Source organism: Eleginops maclovinus, chromosome 1 (genome assembly GCF_036324505.1).
Source record: "Eleginops maclovinus isolate JMC-PN-2008 ecotype Puerto Natales chromosome 1, JC_Emac_rtc_rv5, whole genome shotgun sequence".
NCBI classification, from domain to species: domain Eukaryota; kingdom Metazoa; phylum Chordata; class Actinopteri; order Perciformes; family Eleginopidae; genus Eleginops; species Eleginops maclovinus.
This window is the reverse complement of record NC_086349.1, coordinates 7,857,445-7,879,691: the sequence shown is the minus strand read 5'-3', so window position 1 is coordinate 7,879,691 and position 22,247 is coordinate 7,857,445. Positions and strand designations below refer to the sequence as shown.

At 40.7% G+C, this 22,247-nt stretch overlaps 1 protein-coding gene across 1 annotated transcript in view; it reads right to left on the bottom strand.

Annotated features, from left to right (window-relative positions):
* mtor (mechanistic target of rapamycin kinase) overlaps positions 1 to 7,406 on the bottom strand; it is a 105,176-nt gene extending 97,770 nt beyond the window's left edge. The window contains 13 exon segments of the mRNA XM_063888124.1: positions 264 to 449; positions 452 to 472; positions 1,466 to 1,710; positions 2,157 to 2,285; positions 2,384 to 2,567; positions 2,794 to 2,902; positions 3,059 to 3,334; positions 4,345 to 4,479; positions 4,594 to 4,794; positions 5,979 to 6,211; positions 6,383 to 6,491; positions 6,693 to 6,835; positions 7,260 to 7,406. Of these exon segments, the coding sequence (XP_063744194.1) occupies positions 264 to 449; positions 452 to 472; positions 1,466 to 1,710; positions 2,157 to 2,285; positions 2,384 to 2,567; positions 2,794 to 2,902; positions 3,059 to 3,334; positions 4,345 to 4,479; positions 4,594 to 4,794; positions 5,979 to 6,211; positions 6,383 to 6,491; positions 6,693 to 6,821 (1,957 nt within the window). The 5' untranslated portion in view covers positions 6,822 to 6,835; positions 7,260 to 7,406.
* Positions 7,407 to 22,247: the final 14,841 nt, after the last annotated feature.

Genomic DNA, 22,247 nt, shown 5'->3' with positions numbered 1-22,247 from the left:
CCAGGGGAAATTGGATTTTGTGACAATTGCTCCAGATTAAATACATAAGATAATAAAATAAAATAAAACTTAAAATAAAGAAATGTATATAACATAATAAGTAAAAAAAAGTTCATAGTGCAATCAAATATACATTTAAATAAAATCAGTAAAATAAACAGAAATAACACATAGTTATATTAACAAAAATAAAAAATAGCAATAAAAAATAAAAGTGTAAGTAAATTATCATTACATTTTTTGATTAGACTTGTATGCGTTACCTGGGTCGGTGATGCCAACAACTAACAGCTTGCTGAGCACATCGGCCACCACCTGCACGGCTGTCTGGCTGACAACATGGCCGCTGATCAGGTGGATGGAGGGGGTGAGGAGGCGGGAGCAGGTCCGAGCTGCCTCCATTCGGATTTCCTTGTGTTCGCTGTTCAGGAAATGATCGGCACAGTGCGCACAAACTGGGTGAGGGAGTGTCCTGAGGAAAGAAGAAAAATAAGAGTTAGGCGTATCCCTGAACTGGTAGAGGTGGCATGCAACTACATTTTAGTAAGATTTAGTTTCGGGCAGCAATACAGATAACTATAAAAAATGTTTTAGGCATTTTTCACTTTTAAATGCATGTAAAAACTAATGGGATTGTTCGTGGATTTTGAAATATTAAGGAAAATAAGAACACAAATGTATGTTACTTACAGGTTTGTTCAGCAGGCTAATCCGAAAATATTAACTCCACTTATACAATATTGAAATTTAATCTAAATCTGCAGAGGTAAATATCTAAAGTTTGGCTACAAACAAACTATATCACGGTTGCAAGACTTAATGTCAACACCGCTAAGCTAAAGGCGGCTAATGTTCAGCATGATGCCGTTTAGTAGCCTCATCTAGGAGTAGTCTACCTTGATAGCAACGCTATGTTAAATACTTCCTGGGTGTAAGACTCCTTCCTGCACCTCTGTATTGGTTTGGAATTTCAAAAGCAATACTATGAAGAAGTCCAGTTGTTAGTTTTTTCACCATTTCCAACTCACTGTCTACTGCAGGATGAGAATTCTGAAACTGACTAGCTATTGTTTCTCTGCGGATTGCTGTATGATTCAGTGTTATGATGTCTTGAGCCCTGAGCCCAGACAACAGACGGATATACCCATCAACACAACCACTCAAGCCATTACGGCAGATAATTTAAAGACTGTGTTCAATTTAAAAACACTTTTCCAACTTCACTGAATGTGTAGTGAGCAGCAACTCGAGGTATTTCTTTCCACGCTTTGGGGTTTTAGGGCTTTAATGCTCCCGTTTACCATTACAATTTTTCTCTGCTGACAGAACCCAATTTAAGAACAATGGAGTTTGGTGCTTAAGAACAGATCGGAGGCTCTGCACTTGTTTTTCAATCTGTGGAGTTTCCTTCCCAAGAGAAATAAACTTAAAAATAGAATATGCTGAGTCCTTTGCCGGCACTTACCTTCAAACTCAAAGCTTCCCAGTGTGCGCAGGGCCAGTGTGATGCTGCCCACGTCGCTGGCCTCTGGGATGTTGGTGAGGCTTGGCGAGGCCAGCTGGTGAGCCAGGCCTTTGGGCATCCCGGGGTGACGCAGAGGTTTGTGCATCAGCACCAGGGAGAGCATCTTCAGCAGGCCGTCCTGGATGTCCTTCTTCAGCTGCGGGATCTGACGGCTGAGGTCGTACAGCACTGCCGTCAGCGCAGGACTAAATGAAGAGGAAAGAAATGGACAAAAAACCCAAACGTTGTCATTTTCGAATAGAACGAAGACATGTGTTGTGTGTTTATCACAGGTCAAACTCTGGATCTACTTGTCATGTCCAATACAATCCAGGCTATGGTTATACCTTTTTACTGCAATTATTCCCCATAGTAGTGAAATAGGTGTAATGTAACATTAGTAAGTACATTTACTCAAGTATAATATATTACATAATTGTACTTTGAGTATTTTCCAATGACTTCACTCATTTTATACTTCAAAAAATATTTTACTCTTTCAAGTTAATTCTTCCGTAAGTTTACTAAAGTATAATTATGAAGTTGAATTTTTAACATTTTATGTAGTATTTTGAGACCGTGGTATTACTACTTTAACTCAAGAGAAGGATCTGACTTCTTTTCCAGCACTGGTGATGTCGTTCTGTCCTACCTGAGGCCCACAGCCAGCATGGGCTCCAGCAGCTCCTTGATGTCTGGTTGGATGCTGGGACCCATGGCTCTGGACAGCATGCTGATACAAGTGAACACTGTGGCGTCCACCTGCATGGTCTTCTGTCTCCTGCACATAACAAAGACATTGAAAGTTAAAAAAACATGGTCATAGTTTAGGTTTTGGAGAGACTAGAAATATTCAATGTCCTGTATTTAATTACTGACTTGTGTGCAAAGTCCTTAGGCGGCAAGGCAGCCTTGATGATCTCGAGGATCTTGGGGAGGTACGGCTGGATTTCTGTTCTGACGGCCACCACCAGCAGCCCCAGAGCCTGGAAAGCTGCCGTCCTCTCCTTCTCCTTCTTCAGACAGGCAAGCAGGTAGCCCATAGTGTCCGGCAGGTACTGGTCTGCACAGGGGATGGAAACGGGAAATGGTTAAACAGAGATGAAGAGATTTGTATTGCCGGCAACACATTATCCAACTGACTGGGAGGAACAGGTCATTTATTGCAGAAAAGCCAGACAGACAGACTCTTTCATTCATACACACCAAAAAGGCCTAGTGGGTAAAATGTTTGATAACAATACTTATGTCACAGTATAAAAATGTATTTTCACACAAACTAGTCCCACCTGTAAAGGTATTAGGCTGGAATGCAGCCAGGCGTGGCAGCAGGTTGAGGGTGGTCATTTGGATCAGAGGGTTTTTACTGATCCTGTATTTCAGCACCCAGCGACACACCTAGACGAAGCACATGATAAAAGCTCTACAAATATGTTTTATCTATTCATGAGCCTGCTGGGATGTTGCGGTATCTTCAACTTTTTACTCCAAATACAACTTTTTTTAACCCTATTTATAAACACAAGAAAGCCAGACCTCTTCTGTTAGCCCTACCTGGTCGAAACGCTCCTCCATCAGCTCTCGGCAGTAGCGACTCTCCACCAGCGAGCTCTTGGCGGGGGCCGGCGTGGCTCCGAAGCTGAGGAAGCCCTGCGGCGTGCTGTATCCCAGCAGCCCCAGCAGCGCGTTGGACTGCTGCGGCTGCACCGACTGGAAACTGGTGAAGGGGGTGATGTGTCGGGGCTTGGCTCCAAACCCCATCATCTCCTTGCAGTACTTGTCATGGACCAGCTGCTGCTGCGTGATCTCCTCCATCTCCTCCCGCATGCGCTGTCGTGACGACGACACAGTGAGAGGAATGTTTAGCTCGAGGATGTGAGAGGCCCAATTCCAAACCGCCCCCTACACCCTCCCTCAACCTCCGTTTGCATTTACATGGACAGTCCACCAAATTAAGTGCCATTTACAAACCAACTACTGTGGAGTGGGAGTGTCTTGTTAATAAAATACATATATTTGTGTTTTTTCGTTGTGTTTTTACAAGAATGTTCACCTCCTAGGCCCTGCTGTGGTGCCCTTGAGCAAGGCACCGGACACCTTCAATCCCCCCCTCCCCATTGCTCCCCGGGCGCTGCACGATAGCTGCCCACTGCTCCTAGTACTAGGATGGGTTAAATGCAGAGGACCAATTTCCCTGTGTGTGCTCTGCTGTGTGCATGTATGTGACAATAAAGAGGGTTTCATCCTCCGATTCTATTGCAAGCCTCTATGTTGCACATTTGAAGATTGAATTACCTTTTTTAACATTTGTTTTTAGGGTAACTTTGCAACATCGACTAAATGACTCGTGCATCAAGAGCAATGTTAATTAATTATTTGTTATATAAACTAAAATACTGTATATTAAATAAAAAATGTATCTCTTCAACAGTCTAACTTGTCCAGCTGCACTACATGACCATGTGCAACGCAGTTTGTGTATGTCGACATTTGCGTGAGGGTTAGTATAGTTGTCATACAGGGGTAAAAAACGTGAAGGTTACATTTATTTATTTTTTTTATATTTCCGTGTCGCATTTTGTATATTTACAGGAACTGTTGCAAAGATCAAGCAGCTCATAAAGATCGAGTTAAAAACAAGTAGAGGTTCATACAAATAAATGCTACCTAGACTTTTTGTAGTTTTATTATAATCACAATCAAAAATGCTGATAAGAAACTATGGTTACAAAACAAACTAAAAACTGCTGTGTCTACACCCTCCATCTTAGAGAAGGAGCTTCATTCAGCTGAGATAGAGACACAGACAGATGTGTTTCCATGATGAGCTCAGCTCTTACCTCTCCTTCCATGCTGCTGATGCGAACCAGCTCGTTCAGGATCAGAAGAGCACCGTGGACCCTGTCGTCTCGATTCATCCCTTTCTCTTTGGCCAATGTCTCATCGAAGCCTTTCTCTGCCTCCTCGAAGGTTTGCTGTTTCAGAAAAGACAAACACTCATGAAGGCCCACCACAATGAAACAAGTTTTACCCCTGGCAAATACACGCAGGCGTCTTCAAATGTGCGGCGATACAGTGGGATGTCTTACTTTGTACCACTGCGGTTTCTGCATTTCCTTGGTCTCCCTCTGAGTGGTGAGGATGAGACAGGCTCGCAGTGCAGATACAGCTCCTTCTCGGATGGCCTGCTTGGGGTCCCACACTGCGTAAAAGATGTTGTCGAAGAAGGGCTGCACTTGCTGGAAGAAGAAGGTGGGTGCGCTCACAGCCAGCTCCCTCAACACCAACACCTGGAAAAGACAGAAAGTTGTTTTATGGCTGTTTATTACTTACTTTTCTTGAGTGTCAGTTTGCCACTGTGTAAATATATGTCAACATTGTAATTCAAGACATCATTTTATTTTACCAAAGCTCTAAAATAAGTTTCAGGTCTTTGTGTGACCTTAGTAATTACTTAATTACTTCTATAAAAAGCATACATTATAAACATAAACATGGTCTTTTTGTTACCAATGTTTTAATAAATAGCACCATTCATGCCTTTTTTTTGGGTGTCTGCACAGAGCCAGGATGAATAGCTGTCCACAAAAACACCAGAAAGACATTTTCGTCCCAGAACCCTGCAGGGCCGCTGCTACTCTTACTACTTTTAAATCCAGGGTGAAAACATTTCTTTTTGCCGCTGCTTTTAATTGAACTGTTCTTATCTAACATTGCACTGTGACTTTTATTCTGCATTATAACTTTTGTTCATGTATTTTATATCTGTTGTGTTTACTTCATTATCTTTACTCTTAAATGACTGTTTTTAAATGCCCTTTTATAATGCGTTTATGCTGCACTATTTTTTACTGCTCTTAATGTCTTTCATGTTTGTAAAGCTCTTTGAATTGCCTTGTGTTGAAAGGTGCTGTATAAATAAACTTCCCTTGCTTTGCCTTCGTTTAAAAAGCCAGATACTGACTCTCGTTTGTCATCAGTAAGCTAATTCCACATATATGAAAATTGACCAAGCTAGAAAACCACTTACTAAAAAGAACTTTAATTGATTTCATTGGGGGTTATATTTCATTATTTCCATGTGTGTTAGAATTTTCATTACAGACTATTGCATAAATGTATAATTGTGTCGTAGAAAGTTTGACCAATTACTCATATCTGCTATTAAACAACAGGAAACTGGGGGGGAGTGTGTGGGTGAGAAAACTCCCTCTTGCATGAACTGTGGGATTTTAAACCCCTAAGAGCACATTATTGAACAGCAATGAGTAAGTTTTCTATTCAGTGAAATCCAAAAAAGCAACAAATCTGCTATCTGCTACTTTGCAATGTTAAACAAAATGGCGACAGTGCATGGGAAAATCTAGAGTTAAACTGTCCTTCGCCCTTATTTGATCCACAAATAAACAGCACCTAGAAGTGATGGTGTTTTAACAACAAACAACACAGTCCCTGCTGTGTGCTGGTCACTTACTGCAGCATGGCGCCTGCCTTCATTTCTGTCAGCTCCTAGCCACTCCAGCGCTCTCTTCACTTCAAACTCCACATACTCCGCAGTAAAAGTGTCCCCTGCCATAGAGAGGTGGCCCATGGCTTTAGAGGCCATCTCCATTACTACAGGGTCGCTGGAGGGGAGCAGGTTGCGCAGGTAGTTGGCAAAGCGGCTGATCCTGGTGGCATTTCCTCCCTCGACTCCAATCAGGCTCACTGGGACAAATTATTGAGTGAGATTGTTAAAATGTATCACAGATATACATATGTTTATGTGACTTACATCTAGGACAGTACATTACTTAAACTAATTCCACCAGAAGTAAAACAAAAAAGATGTATTATTATTTGTTATTTTAATTTGGCATGTCAGTGTTTACAGCTTACCGATGGCGAGAATCCCCCCCTTCTTCTCATTCACATCAGAGCTGGATACCAGCTCAAATATGTGGTGGTTTAACTCATCGTAGAATGTAGTGGCTTCATCTTGGCTTAACTGTGAAAGGCACAAAACCAGTATCACCAAAAAAACATAAATAGAATAAGCTAAATTTGTGAATGCAACAATAACCAAGTATGAAACATCTTTATGTCAAATCCTAAAACAGTTTTGTTGGGCAACAACAATCAGTATGCATTATATTGGAAAGATATCCTCATAAACAACTTTCTATTAAATCCATTTTCCTTTATTTACCTCTCTGAGCTCTGTGGTCACATAGTGCTGCAGATCTTTGGCAGATTTTGCTCTGGTGTCTTCACTTCGACTCTTCAGCCCACTGACAAACTGCTGCAGCACAGTGGCTGTGCCTGACATGATCACCATTCCGAGGCCTTATTCTGCAGAGAGACAAATAATATGACTGTACCTGCACTGAAACGTCTGTTTACCAAAATAATTGCAACAAAGAAAATAAATACAAAATATAAAGACGGTGCTTGGAAAGGAAGGGCATTTGTCATGAGTTGTTACACAGGTCAATGTTGTTGTTAGCTGACGTTTTAGCTAGCTAACATGTCTGGTTACCGTGTAAAACAAACTGTCAACCTAATTGTTAGCTACATGCAAAGCATAGACATAACACTACATTAAGAACATGCTGTCCTAGAAACACTTGCTACAAACTGACGGACCCAACTCAGGAAAAGGCTAATTCAAAACCTAGAAAATGTAGTATGCTGGTTTTGTTTAGCTAACGTTAGCTATCGCTGACGTCAAGCTATCTACTTTAGCAAGATAGTAAAGTCGTTTTGTACAACTTACGTGTTGCTGTTATTATGTTGGCAACTTAATTGGTATTCGGCTCGAGCAGAATACCTCTCATTTCACAACCATCTGGCTAGCAAAGTGAGGTGTAAAGTAGCTATAGTGTGGCTATGTTTAGTTGGACCGTTTCCAGCAGAAGCACGGTGCAGACAGCAGCTTCACGAGCGTCGTGTTGCGCTCAGTAGTCTGCGCGCAGCTGAACTCATGCAGCCTATTCAATAGTTTGAGACTACACTTAACCTGAACATCTGTATTTTGACACTTCTGGCATAACGACAACGCAACAGCAAGACGAGGAGAAATTGCTGACTTCTATAGTAAATCAAATAAACACTACGGTCGTTCTGACAATCTAGAGTTTGCGTTAGGCTAAGTAAGAAACGTTAACACACCATCATTTTTATTATCTTTACTGCCATATTAAAAAGGTGGTTATAAAAAAAAAAGATAAATACTCCATCAATCAATTAAACACTAATGCTAACTCAAATGACAAAACTATTCCCAAAAAATTACTTCATATAAAAGTGGGCTGGGGACTGCAGCAAGGTAGTCGGAATGGACTAACGTAACTGAAACCCCACAAACCCAGTAGTATGATGAAAAAAGGTGAAAATAATTTGCTTGTGTGAGCGTCAGCTCAGTGGGTAGAGCAGGCGGCCATATACTGGAGATTGATCCCTATACAGTGGACCCAGGTTCGACTCTGCCGCGGGTCTTCCCCCCTGTCCCACGTTTCTGAACTGCACTAAAGGCACTAGTTGCCCAAAAGGCTTTTTTTAAAAATAATAACAATATATATATATATTAAGCATGTATTTCAGATAAATACTGTTTGATACACTGCAGGGATTGTTTCATCCACTAGATAGAGGCAGGGAGACTGTGTCTGCAGGCCCAAAGTAGATTGGCATTTAAGAATGGGCATCCGTTATTAGTTCTGTTAAGAAGACAGATTGGGAGTTTGCTGTCCAGAAAAAATTAAAATACTCCTTAAGCTGCTTTAGTATATCACGTTTGCCCTGGCTTCTTCCTCTGGAGTAGCTGTCATTTCTGCCAGAAGTTGCTATTACTGCAGAATAGCCAGATCTGAACACTGAATGTGATGCACTCCCAATAACTCACAGCAGAACTTCAGGTTTTGGGAATGTATACAGTCATATCTTCAGGTTGCATTAGAAGGAAACTTACAGGGCCATCTTATTTAAGTTTCAGTCCTCAGTCAATTTGCCTTGGATCTGGTCAGGACTTCCAGAAAAGGGTGGTGATTAAGGCAGGCCTGAGAGCCTTCTTTAAGAGCTCGGCCATGCACAGCCTGGCCCCCACCCTCCTCCTGGACGTCTGTAAACATTAGATGTGTTCCTACAGTGTTTATTTTAGATCACTGGATTATTAGGCGGATTACATAGAACAGTCATACTTTCATCTTTCTAATTTAAGAGATTGTGAAGCTATAACCCTGTTCATCGGTACGGTCTAAATTCCTCAGGTGCGTCGAATAATGCTCATTTGAAAAGAGTTTGTTTTGCAGGTCAGTTGTTGCTAGCTCCCTGGCAGAACTGATTCTCCAGACTTCAGCTGATGAATTTAAATGTAAGGTGTTAATGAGTAAAAGCTGAAGATGGCAGGATTCCATTTAGCGAGCTGTAGTTTCAGGGTAAATCACACTTTTGCTGCTCAGATTGTTGCTTTAACACTTGAACTTTTGTTCCACCTAAACATTCTGTTAGACATGTACACAGATCCAGGATCAGCTGTGTCTCTCCACATGTGGGTGTGATGGGAGAGCCTCTGAAGCCAAAGAGTACTTGACAAAGATTGAAATGATCCAACATCATATTCAAGTAACTAAAACCATGAGTGGGTTAACAGACAATTAATTGACATAAAAAGAAATGTGTTCAAACATATTTCACAGTTCCAGCTTCTTAAATGTGAAGATTTGCTGCTTTTGCTTCTTTTTTATAAAATTTGGTATTAGTAGTTTTAATTAAAAGTCTGAATACTTTTTCCAGCACTGGAAGCATCGTGTCAACTTTTTATACCATACATACATACATACATACATACATACATACATACATACATACATACATACATACATACATACATACATACATACATACATACATACATACATACATACATACATACATACATACATACATACATACATACATACATACATACATAACTACATACATACATACATACATACATACATACATACATACATACATACATACATACATACATACATACATACATACATACATACATACATACATACATACATACACACACACACACACACATACTGTACATACATACATACATACATACATACATACATACATACAGTGGGGCAAAAAAGTATTTAGTCAGCCACCAATTGTGCAAGTTCTCCCATTTAAAAAGATGAGAGAGGCCTGTAATTTTTTATCATAGGTATACTTCAACTATGAGAGACAAAATGAGAAAAAAAAATCCAGGAAATCACATTGTCTGATTTTTAATGAATTAATTGGTAAATTCCTCGGTAAAATAAGTATTTGGTCACCTACAAACAAGCAAGATTTCTGGCTCTCACAGACCTGTAACTTCTTCTTTAAGAGGCTCCTCTGTCCTCCACTCGTTACCTGTATTAATGGCACCTTTTTGAACTCGTTATCAGTATAAAAGACACCTGTCCACAACCTCAAACAGTCATACTCCAAACTCCACTATGGCCAAGACCAAAGAGCTGTCAAAGGAGACCAGAGACAAAATTGTAGACCTGCACCAGGCTGGGAAAACTGAATCTTCAATAGGTAAGCAGCTTGGTGTGAAGAAATCAACTGTGGGAGCAATTATTAGAAAATGGAAGACAAACAAGACCACTGCTAATCTCCCTCGATCTGGGGCTCCGGGCAAGATCTCACCCGTGGGGTCAAAATGATCACAAGAACGGTGAGCAAAAATCCCAGAACCACACGGGGGGACCTAGTGAATGACCTGCAGAGAGCTGGGACCAAAGTAACAGAGGCTACCATCAGTAACACACTACGCCGCCAGGGACTTCAATCCTGCAGTTCCAGACGTGTCCCCCTGCTTAAGCCAGTACATGTCCAGGCCCATCTGAAGTTTGCTAGAGGGCATTTGGATGATCCAGAAGAGGATTGGGAGAATGTCATATGGTCAGATGAAACCAAAATAGAACTTTTTGGTAAAAACTCAACTCGTCGTGTTTGGAGGAGAAAGAATGCAGAGTTGCATCCAAAGAACACCATACCTACTGTGAAGCATGGGGGTGGAAACATCATGCTTTGGGGCTGTTTTTCTGCAAAGGGACCAGGACGACTGATCCGTGTAAAGGAAAGAATGAATGGGGCCATGTATCGTGAGATTTTGAGTGAAAACCTCCTTCCATCAGCAAGGGCACTGAAGATGAAGCGTGGCTGGGTCTTTCAGCATGACAGTGATCCCAAACACACCGCCAGGGCAACGAAGGAGTGGCTCCGTAAGAAGCATTTCAAGGTCCTGGAGTGGCCTAGCCAGTCTCCAGATCTCAACCCCATAGAAAATCTTTGGAGGGAGTTGAAAGTCCATGTTGCCCAGTGACAGCCCCAAAACATCACTGCTTTAGAGGAGATCTGCATGGAGGAATGGGCCAAAATACCAGCAACAATGTGTGGAAACCTTGTGAAGACTTACAGAAAACGTTTTGACCTCTGTCATTGCCAACAAAGTATTGAGATGAACTTTTGTTATTGACCAAATACTTATTTTCCACAATCATTTGAAAATAAATTCTTTAAAAATCCTACAATGTGATTTTCTGGATTTTCTTTTCTCATTCTGTCTCTCATAGTTGAGGTATACCTATGATGAAAATTACAGGCCTCTCTCATCTTTTTAAATGGGAGAACTTGCACAATTGGTGGCTGACTAAATACTTTTTTGCCCCACTGTACATACATACATACATACATACATACATACATACATATATACATACATACATACATACATACATACATACATACATACATACATACATACATACATACATACATACATACATACATACATACATACATACATACATACATACATACATACATACATACATACATAACTACATACATACATACATACATACATACATACATACATACAACAGTAATAACAGTCTTTGAGTAAAAGGAAAACCTGAAACAACAACATTATATTTGCTAAATGTTTATGGGCATGGAGGTCCTTTCTGAACTCACAAGGTCTGGGACTATGGTGCTGAGAACATTCTGCTGTGGAGCTGCGTCTTTTCTGAGATCATCGATTAGTTCCACTCAGACAGAAACACAAACAGTCAATATTTTAAACTCAACTGACAACCTCTGAGATGTTGCAAGCAGTTAAATGTCACCTGCAATGATGGAAGAATACGATAAAACTCCCTGCAACAAATACAATCCTTGTGTGGGGATCACTTACTTAGCCCTCAGAAAAAAAGGCGACCCCCGCTCTTCATCAGTAGCCATCCTTCCTTTTCGTTTAGTCCGCAGTAAACTCATCTTCTTCGTCCTTTACAATGGTCCTGGATGCTGTGGAGGTTTTTGCCGAATGAAATGTCATGCTGGAGACCGGTTAAAAAACCTTAAAGAGACTTGGAGACTCTTCCTAACATTAGTAATCACTGCTTTAACCCTGTATGCGTAGTAAATGTTCTGAATTATCACCACCAATGCCTTTACTATTGACTAACCTTTGTCTTGTTTAGCCATTTATACTTTAAAAAGAAAAATACATAAGAAAACAACTATATAACTTATCCCTGGTATCAGCATCGACTGATTCAAATATTATCCAAAAGAAAAAACAATATTAAAATGACCCTTATATGTTAATAAAACACCCTGGTCCAACATTAAACCGATCGCCAACCCAGTAAAACGTGCTTGAAGCCTGTGGTACTCGGGACAGTATCTCTTGTCATTGGGGGGTCAAAATGCAGAGGTGGAGGGTGCTAAGTCCCTGAAGCCATCTTCCCTGGTCCTCGTGGTGGAATGGCTAAGGCCTGAAGTTGAATGAGCGGACTCTTGTGACCTTGAAGGGGTTGAGGGTTGTCCTTCTTCAGGACGTTCCAGTCACAGCACAGAAGCCTCTTGAGGGGCAACACCAAAGCAAGCAAGGATATCCAGGGGGAAAGCTGCGAGAACATTTCCTCTGCCATGTCTGCCAAACACTTGCAGTTAGGGGTAGCTGGTGTGAGCATCGACCATAAACAAATATCATCCAAAAGAAAAGACAATACTAAAAAACAGTAAGATAATAGCCCTGGTGCAAGATTTAACCGATCGCCAACCCAGCAAATTGTATAGGAAGCTGTCCGGGGCATCATCAGTCCTGCCAAACGCAACAGTTTTTAAATACTGCAGCAACTGTCTGTCTCAGTCAGAGGGGTTGTCCTCTTGGGGCCTGTGGTCCTCGGGACGGAATTCTCCTGTCTGTGCTGATCCAGAGGCCCGAGGTGGACACTGCTGAGTCCCCGTAGTCTTCTTCCCTGGTCTTCTTTGTGGAGAAGCCGAGGCCTGATATAGATGGAGCAAACTCCTCTGACCTTGGACGGGCTGAGGGTGGACCTTTTTAAGGACGTTCCACTTGCAGTTCAGAAACCTCTGGTGGAGAAACAATAAAAGGGAAGAAGCAAGGATGTCAACGGGGGAAGCTGGGAGAAAATTCTGGTGCCATCATTTTCTTACTCCTCTTCCTCTGACCGCTGATATTAGCATCTGACATCACAAAATCATTTTCAAACAAAAAACTAACTTAAAACCGAATATGTTTTTTTTAAAAATGGCCCTGGTGCAAGATTTGACCTGCCCTCAACCCAGCCGGACACATGGGAAGCTGCCTGGGCCTTTATCAGTCCTGACAGTCGAAAAAGGTTTTTAAATCCTGCAGCAACAATCCGAGTCGCACCAGAGGCCTGAGGTGGAGGGTTCTGAGTCTCTGCAGTCCTTTTGGTGAAAAAGCAGAGGCCTGAGGTTGATTGAGCGGACTGTTCTGACCTTGGGGGGCGGAGGGGGGTCCTTCTTCAGGACGTTCCACTTGCCGCACAGAAGCCTCTGGTGGAACAACACCAAAAGGGAAGGAGCAGGGATGTCCAGAGGGAAATCTGGGGGGGTAATTCCGGCGCCATGTCTGCCAGAAACTTGTGGGTGGGGGCAACTGGTATGTGCATCAACCATCATCAAATATTATCCAAACGAAAAAACAATACTACAAAAAAAAGTGTTATATATTAATAAAAAGTCCTGGTGCAAGATGTGATCCATTGCCTATCCAGCTGTCATGATCCTTGTTTTGTGTCTGTTTCCTGTTTTATTTTTTAAATGTTTTCCCTCCGTTATGTCATGTGCAGTTTTCGTTCCTGTCTTTGGTTTTCCTTGTGTCTGATTGTCCCCTCCCCAGCTGTGGCTTGTGTTGTGATAAGTGTCTTTGTATTTAGTCCTGCTTTCCCTTGTCTTCTTCAGTCTATTTCCCCCACCCTTGACACCAGCAAGATGCATGGGAAGCTCCTTGTGGCTTCATCAGTCCTGCCAGACGCAAAGGATTTCAAATACTGCAGTAAACTGTCCAACTCAGTCCGAGTCGCTGTCCTCAGCGGCCCTGTGGTCCTCCAGACAGGATTTCTTGTCCATGGGGGGCCCCGAGGCCTGGGGTGGATGGTGCCTCGTCGCTGGAGTCCTCTTCCCTGATTCTCTTGTTGGAGAAGCTGAGGCCTGATGGTGCGGATTCTTCTGATCTTGGAGTGGGTGAGGGTGGAGCTTCTTCAGGATGTTCCACTTGCAGGGCAGAAGCCTCCAGAGGGGCACCACCAAAAGAGCTCCCAAATAACTGCCAAAAATTGACAGGGCGAGGGTGCTGGCCAAAAGGGGGCGGCAGAGGCCTGAGGTGGAGGGTGAGGAATCCCAGAAGTCCACTTCCCTGGTCCTCTTGGTGGAGAATCCTAGGCCAAAGTTGAAGGGTGCCTCGTCGCTGAAGTCCTCTTCCCTGGTCCTCTTGGTGGAGAAGCCGAGGCTTGATGGAGTGGACTCTTCTGACCTTGGAGGGGGTGAGGGTGGAGCCTCTTCAGGAAGTAGCGCTCGCCACACATCGGGTAGGGGGAGCTGGCGGATAGTGGGCACTATGGGGTGGCAGAGGCCTGAGGTGGAGGGTGCCAAATCCCTGGAGTGTTCTTCAGGATGTTCCACTTGCAGCGCAGAAGCCTCCAGAGGGCCATCACCATGAGGGCTGGATAGTCCAGGGGGGGAATTCCGAAGAAATGCCTGCAAAACATTTACCTGACGGGAGAGACGTCCGATTTCAGCATCACCTTCATCTTCAGTGTCCTCTTCCTCCTCTTGGTCCTCTACCTCATCTTCGTCTTCTTCCTTGGAGAACAAGGACCAGTATCCAAAATCTTCGGATGTGCAGTCTTCCTCCTCCTCTTCTTCCTCTTCCTCTTCTTGCTCCTCTTCCTCCTCCTCTTCAATCAGTCCATGGCCACAACCTGTAACAACAACAGCAACCTCACCTTCATCCTCGACAGCATTACTGACCTCACATACGTCTTCCTGATCAGGAGCGTTGTAGACAGGGACATTACCTTCAGCACCTTCTGCATGAAAGTTGAAATAAAAAAATGTATGAGCATATCTATATCCTAACTATGATTTAATCCACCAATCTGACATGCCAGGAGAACCTGTTAAAAGCCTGCTAAAGCATCAATGTGGTTAGAATATCACTGTGGAACTATTCATATCTTACACGGCACTGTAACTTTGATTTATGCATTTTATAGCTGTGTTATTCATGTTTAATGTTTAATTTATTAATCTTTGCCTTGACATGTTTTAAATGCCATTTTATAATAAGTTCCGCTGCACTATTTCTTAATTTTCATAAGGTCTTTCATTTTTTCATTTTTAGCACTTTGAATTGCCTTGGGTTGAAAGGTGCTATATAAATAAACTTGCGTTGCCCTGCCTTGGATTATAAATTATATAATAAGTATGATGTTTGTTCTTGGCAATGTTATTTTCTTTATTATAACATCTCCAAATCTCCATAATTATTGATGCTTTAAAGTGTTACCAAAGCTGGTAAAGGTGCAGTTAAGTTACTTTGTATACTGCAGGGTAGCTTTTGAATTTACTCCAGGTTGAACTAAAGTCTGATTTAAGGGTTGATTATATTTCACATCATTAATCCAAATCTGTAAAGAAACTAAAGGTATTAAATAAATGTAGTGGAGTAAAAGTGCACGATGTACCTCTGAATTGTAGCTGAGTAAAAGTGCAAAGTAGCTTAAAATATAATTACTAAAGTAAAGTACCTGAAAATTGTACTTAGGTACAATATATTAACTTAGTTACTTCCCCCCTCTGGTTAATTGGTGTTGTTGAATAATTACAACCATATAACCATATTCTTGCATTTCACTGACCTGAATTCAACATAGTTAAAGTATATTAACATTCAAGAAATTAAACACTGTTTTTCGGACTATTGATGATATGTTGACCTATTTTTTATCCTAAATATCTTTTTTTCTTCTCTTCCAAGGTCGGATATTTTCAAATCTGTGGCTAAAATAATACATTTCGACACATAGAAATAACTCTCTTGATTTTATTTGCATTGCATGTGATGCAAAGTAGTAATCAGATTACATTATTTTTATGTTTCGATACTCAAATTAGGTAACTGATTTCTTTCTTTTTTTTACAGGTAACTAGTAATTATAACAGATAACATCTCAACAGTAACCCTCCCAAACCTGATTATATAGACAATATCAATAATGTATTGCAACAACCTTACCGCACCTGCGCTCAGACAGTTTATCATCAGACGGACAACGATTGAATTATTCCACTCAGGAAAAGTTATTTCAGTCAATTGGCATGTTCTGCTAAAGCTGCTCAACAAATGAACTCAATCCCAGCAACAGTCAGAGAACAGAATACATTCAGGTTATTTAAATCTAGTTTAACAGTGAGGAATCAGCTCTGTCAACATTGATACAATCTACTGCACTGTACAACCTTTAGTCTGTCTGAACTGCCTGTGTTTTAACCTGTTCATCTTCTTGCTATGTAATATGTATGATTTGTTTTATTAGCATTCATTGTACGTTGCATGTTTTTACTGTTTGTATTTACTTGTTATTTTAAATGGAATTTGTATTTAGGGTGACTTACAACATCGGTCCAAGGACTTTAGATGGAAAAGAGGCTCTTGGCATATTTGCAGAAATGCTTACTAATGTGCATGGTCCCTGTTAAATAAATAAATACAAAATAAATAAAACATCTAAAAAAAAAGGATTTGAATATCATGGAATACATTGCCTCCACACCACGTCAAATTGATGCATTTATTGAGTACATTAATCTGGCCCGCCAGAGGGTCCAATCTGGCCCGTGGGATGAATTTGCAAAGTGTAAAAATTACAGAGAAGACATTAAATGCAATTTTCACAACTTTTATGTATTTTGAAATATTTTGTACATTTACAAGGCTGGGGGGCAACTTAACCTTCTTCCTTAACGGTTTCAACGTTAGTTTATATGGTGGTGTCTGGATTAATACACAGATGTGGAAATTTATGTAAAATAATTTCTATATCTTGACAAGTTGTTTTGATCATAAAGTGAATTACTATATTGCTCAGTTTCAGAAAACGGTGACTTAATGTTTTATGTTTTGTTTGATGAATTTTAATCATTATGTGCACACTCAACAGTTATGAGTGTATCATACTGGCAGGAATTATTCAAAGCGAATGTCATTGAGCTTCTACACAAGTCATAATATTTTCTTCATCATGTAAACACTCTTAAGCCTCAGGGGGGAGACATTGTCAAGGTATACCACAAGCTTTTATTACTAAGGAGAACATGTCTGACTTTTTGAAGCTCTGAGCAATGACATTTACCTCAGTGCAAAAAAACATACAATTAGACCTACCCTGTGTTATTTTCCATCAATAAAATGAACCATAATTACCATCATCTTTTACATTCCTTTCATTATTAGGTTGAGGTCAGCTCCAATAGTTCCCATGTAAACGTTGGATTCATTTTATGGAGTGACAGATGTAATGAATAGTGCTTTTTTTCAAAAGAGGTTATACGTATGACTGAGGTTGTCTATGTTGTCAGTTATGAGCATTTGCTTCTCTGTTTGGAAGAAATTCTCAGCTATCTTTCATTGCCACCTACCGACAATGCAAAAAACTGTCTCTCAAGTTTTTAATGGACGTATTTTATTGGAGTAATCGGGATTAGATGTACTCCCAGCAGTCAGACATTATCCTTCTTTGTAAAAAAAAAAGCAAGGAAAATGATTAGTACAATGGAAAAAACACATTTTTTAGTCATTTTTGCGCTGTTTAAAGCGGCCCATTATGCTTTTGGGGTTTTTCCATTGCATTTGTGCATGTGAATTGTATGCAAAGACTAATATACCAAAGCTATAGCCAGAGGGAGTTCCTCTCCCACACACTCGCCCCCTGCCTGAAGCTCCACAATTGGACACCTTACTTCCATAACATAATGACATCACTATGTAAAACTCGCACATCTATTGGCTAAAATATATACATAAATAATATACAAAATATTAATATGAACTCCGAAAAAGAGCTCAATAGGGCTCCTTTCATAAACACAGTAGCTTCCTAACAAAATTAATCCTCTGTATGTGATTCACAGGCAACATTATAGAACCATGTCAAAAAACACATTTTTGAATGCTCAATAAACTCAGATTTCTTTAAAGTTACTGTAATAAACAGAGCAGCAGTCGCATTAGAGCTGATAAGCTTTACAGATCTGAAACTGTAGCTGAAGAACCACCACTTACTGTATTATCAAGAATAATACCTCACTCAAGTATTTGGTTTAAACTATTCTTAAACTAACCTGCATAGAAGCAGGTGCTCTTTGTAGTAAATTGAGCATTTGAATAATCTTGAACCACAGTAAAACTCACTTCTCGCAATGAATGTGTTAATTCAATTATGAATATCTTGAGCTTTTATTCTGGTGACAATGACAATAACTCATAAGTAGACAAAGAAAGTATATAAATGATTTAAAATGTTCCTAGGTTTTCAGATAAATAGGTATTTTCCCGCTTTTGAATAGGATGTATGGATTCATTAAAGGTAGCACTTGATGTTCTCTTTGTATTTAGATCGACATGAGTGCTCTCATTGTAAGGATAAAAGTTACATTAGAATAAATATTATTTGATGTAAAAAAAAACTATTATTTATGATCCAAAGCAGTTTTATTCTTCTCCCAGTATCCAAGCAAAAGGATATTCCTCAAATATTTGTATTAGATTTTTTAAAGGCAACAACAAACATCAACACATTACACATTTACACATGTACCCCTTCCCCTTCCCCAATCCCAAACAGACCTTAGCAATGTGTACAAGGATATGACATCTCTGGAGTACAAAACAAAAAACAAAAGAGACCCAAGCATAAGGATTGAAGAATGTAGGAACATATTGCCAAAGTTGAATAAACCCCAATCAGGTTGACACACCAACAGCAATGCAGCTGTGTGCGAATGTGTGTGGCCATCGCACATGTGCAGATCAAATTTGTGTGTGTCTGTGTGTGTGTCAGATGTGGTTTTACAGAGGGAGGAGAAACTAGAAGGGAGCCAGCCTTACAGCACTTTACATGGAGAAAATGAGAGGGTGTGGAAGTTAGAGGGTGGGAAATGAAATGTAGCAACACGAGGAAGGGGAGCAAATCCCTACCTTTGCATCCAAGGGCCCCTCTCCCTCCCCCGGGCCTCCCTGAGCCAGACATATTTCCCTGATGAGACATCGATTCACTCAATCGGCAACACTCACCTTTCTTTCAGTCGTGAGCTTTCACTAGTGTGTGCATGTGTGCGTGTGTGTCGAAAAAGAGAGGGGGGAGGAGGGTGCTTTAGTGAGATTTAACACACATGCAATCACTTGACACACACAAACACACGCACGTGCACACACACACACACACACACACACACACACACACACACACACACACAAACACACACACACACACACACACACACACACACACACACACACACACACACACACACACACACACACACACAAAAAACACTCGAGCGCCACAAATGCATGCACACTCACAGCCACGAAGGGCTCTTGTCCCAACAGGCAGCCGGCCTCCTTTGCTAAGTGACAGACAGGGGATTTGGGAGCGCTTTCATCAGTCCGAGGCTTTGATTCCTCTGCGGTCGCTCCTGTTTATTTTCTGCTTTGCTTCCTCACTCAGCCCTGCTTTTGAAATATTTCCCCTTAAAATGGAGCCTGTCATTCTGGCTAGATTGAAGGAGGAGAGAGTGAGGAGAGCTGGACTTACTCCTCCATCTAGCTTATTTATCCATCCTTTAATCCTTCCCACCTTACTCCTTTCCTCCCTCTGTCACACACATCATGATTTACCCTCCGTCACCCCATTGTTTTTCCCCCTTTCCCCATTTCATTCCTCCACAGCCTCTCGGTATTTGAGCAGGGGGGATTAAGTATGAGTCACAGATTCCTGGGAACGGATTCATAAGGTAACATCTGCTTCCAGATGTTGGGGGCGGCTCTCATCCCCTACCTGGCCAAAGCCCAGCGTTGTATCTCGCATGAGTTGAATGATATACTCACCTGCATGGGCAAGACGCCTGTGGATGTTTTCTGTGTGCCACTCCCAATTAAACTACTTTGGAATACAATAGGATTTGGAAATGTCAGAGAATTGAGTAATTTGTGAAGAATGGATAAAGAAAGGATTTTATTAATCCCACAAAGTTATGTTGTTCATGGTATCTATCTGGAGGGAAATAATATAAAACCCACAGAATGGATTTTCCTGTATGTGTTTTTTACTACCAAAAGATAAATGACCTTAACAGTGCTTTAGGAAGATTATTGGGATATGGCATAAGGACATTTTCTGTATTTACCTAAAAATAAATCCCATACAAACTCAAAAACAAACAAAAAAGGTTCCAGTATCAGAATCAAGAGCTCATTTATAATTATCTTAGTGACAAAGATTTATACCATATGTTGAACGAGCCTAGGGAAGGATAATTGAAGTATCAGGAATAATAGAGGCGATTTAAGCTAATGATGTAAACAAGCAATATAAGAGTTGAAACCATTGGTTTTGAACACATGGATATATGATTGTACCCTTTTAAATGTTTTATTATTTTATCATTTATGAAATGGTGGTTTATTAAAAAAATATATACAATTACATATTGTATATATATACAAGGGTCGCTGGAGCTGTTACCTCCGCGACCCTGACAGAAAAGCTGGAGAAGATGGATGGATGGATGCAATTTTATAATTGTTATATCATAATCAAAATCAAAATACCATTATACGTCCCATTTACAATTGTTACAGCAAACAGCCAAAGATAGCCTAATATCTCTTAAGAAGCATAGATAAAATTGAATATTGAAAATACATAATCCACAAGATACACATCCCCTAACAATAACAGTTTAGCGATATAGCAGCCAGGTGAAATGATAGTATAATTGCAGATGGTTGTATAAATTGCACAGCTATATATATTGTATAAGTATTGCACAACAGGAGTGTTATGGTCTTTGTTGTTATAAGTGTGTGGGGGTCTACCAGGGGCCATGGTGTTTGTAAAGTCTGACCGCTGCAGGAAGCAAGGACCCGCAGTATCTCTCTGCACCGCGGGTGCAGCAGCCTGTTGCTGAAGGAGCTGCACAGTGCGGACAGGGTGTCCTGGAGGGGGTGGGACACATTTTCCAGCAGGGAGGACAGCCCTGCTGTCATTCCCTGTCTCTCACCACCGCCACTGTGTCCAGAGGACTCCCCAGAACAGAGTTGGACTTCTTAACCAGTCTGTTCAGTCTCTTGTTGTCAGCAACTGAGATGTTGCTACCCCAGCAGACCCCTCCTTAGAAGATGGCTGATGCCACCACAGAGTCATAGAAGGTCTGCAGGAGGGCCCCCGGCACCCCAAAACACGTCAGTCTCCTCAGCAGATACAGTCTGCTCTGTCCCTTCTTGTACAGCTTGTACTGCTCTCTGTTTATTGGTGTGGGAGAGTGTTTGCGCCGTCTGAAGTCCACCACCAGCTCCTGTATGTCCTTCCTTTGTTAATTTTATTGTCAAAATACTACTACATACTGTACGTTTGCATACATAATGTGTATTTTTTATATGAAGTTTTGAAAACTTGATCAAAATGTAGTTGAAAAATGAAGCAGATTGTATTCCTACCATTTTTGTTGGAAACCATTTAGGTGTACTATTCCTATTTTGATTGTTTGAAGGGAACACTGAATTCAACTAGAATTATAGGCAACTTCTAACTAAAACAATTATACTTTCCACTAGTGGTGCCCATACTGTAATAAATTATTCATGTTAGTGCTACGAGTAGTCACACGGTTTATACTTTTTTTTATTTGGTCAACAGAATTCACCTTAAATAAACCATAGACAACATTGTTGTTTTTTATATCCATTCTTACTTCATTCATTTTTTCAAAAATTCCAAGTGACAATTTTACCACCAAACTACAGAAGTGTCAGTAAATATATGCCAAAGTGTGTTTGGCCACAATAGCTGACAGTTGCATTAATAAAATACATAGTAACAACATTAATTCGGTTTATCAATAAAATAGCCATGCATGTCATCCTTACTTTGTATGGCCTATGTGACATCCTAAAAATAATTCAGACTTATACTATAATTGTGTGGCCAAGGCTAACAATGGAGGTTACTATTTAAGTATATTGCATGAAGGCTTCCATGTCTGGATAACAGCAGGTTTCCCATTCCTCCCACTCTGCAGAGGTTGCAAAAATGCAGCATAAATCTCAACCAGATAGTGATGCATGGGGAGAGTATCATGCTTATCCAAC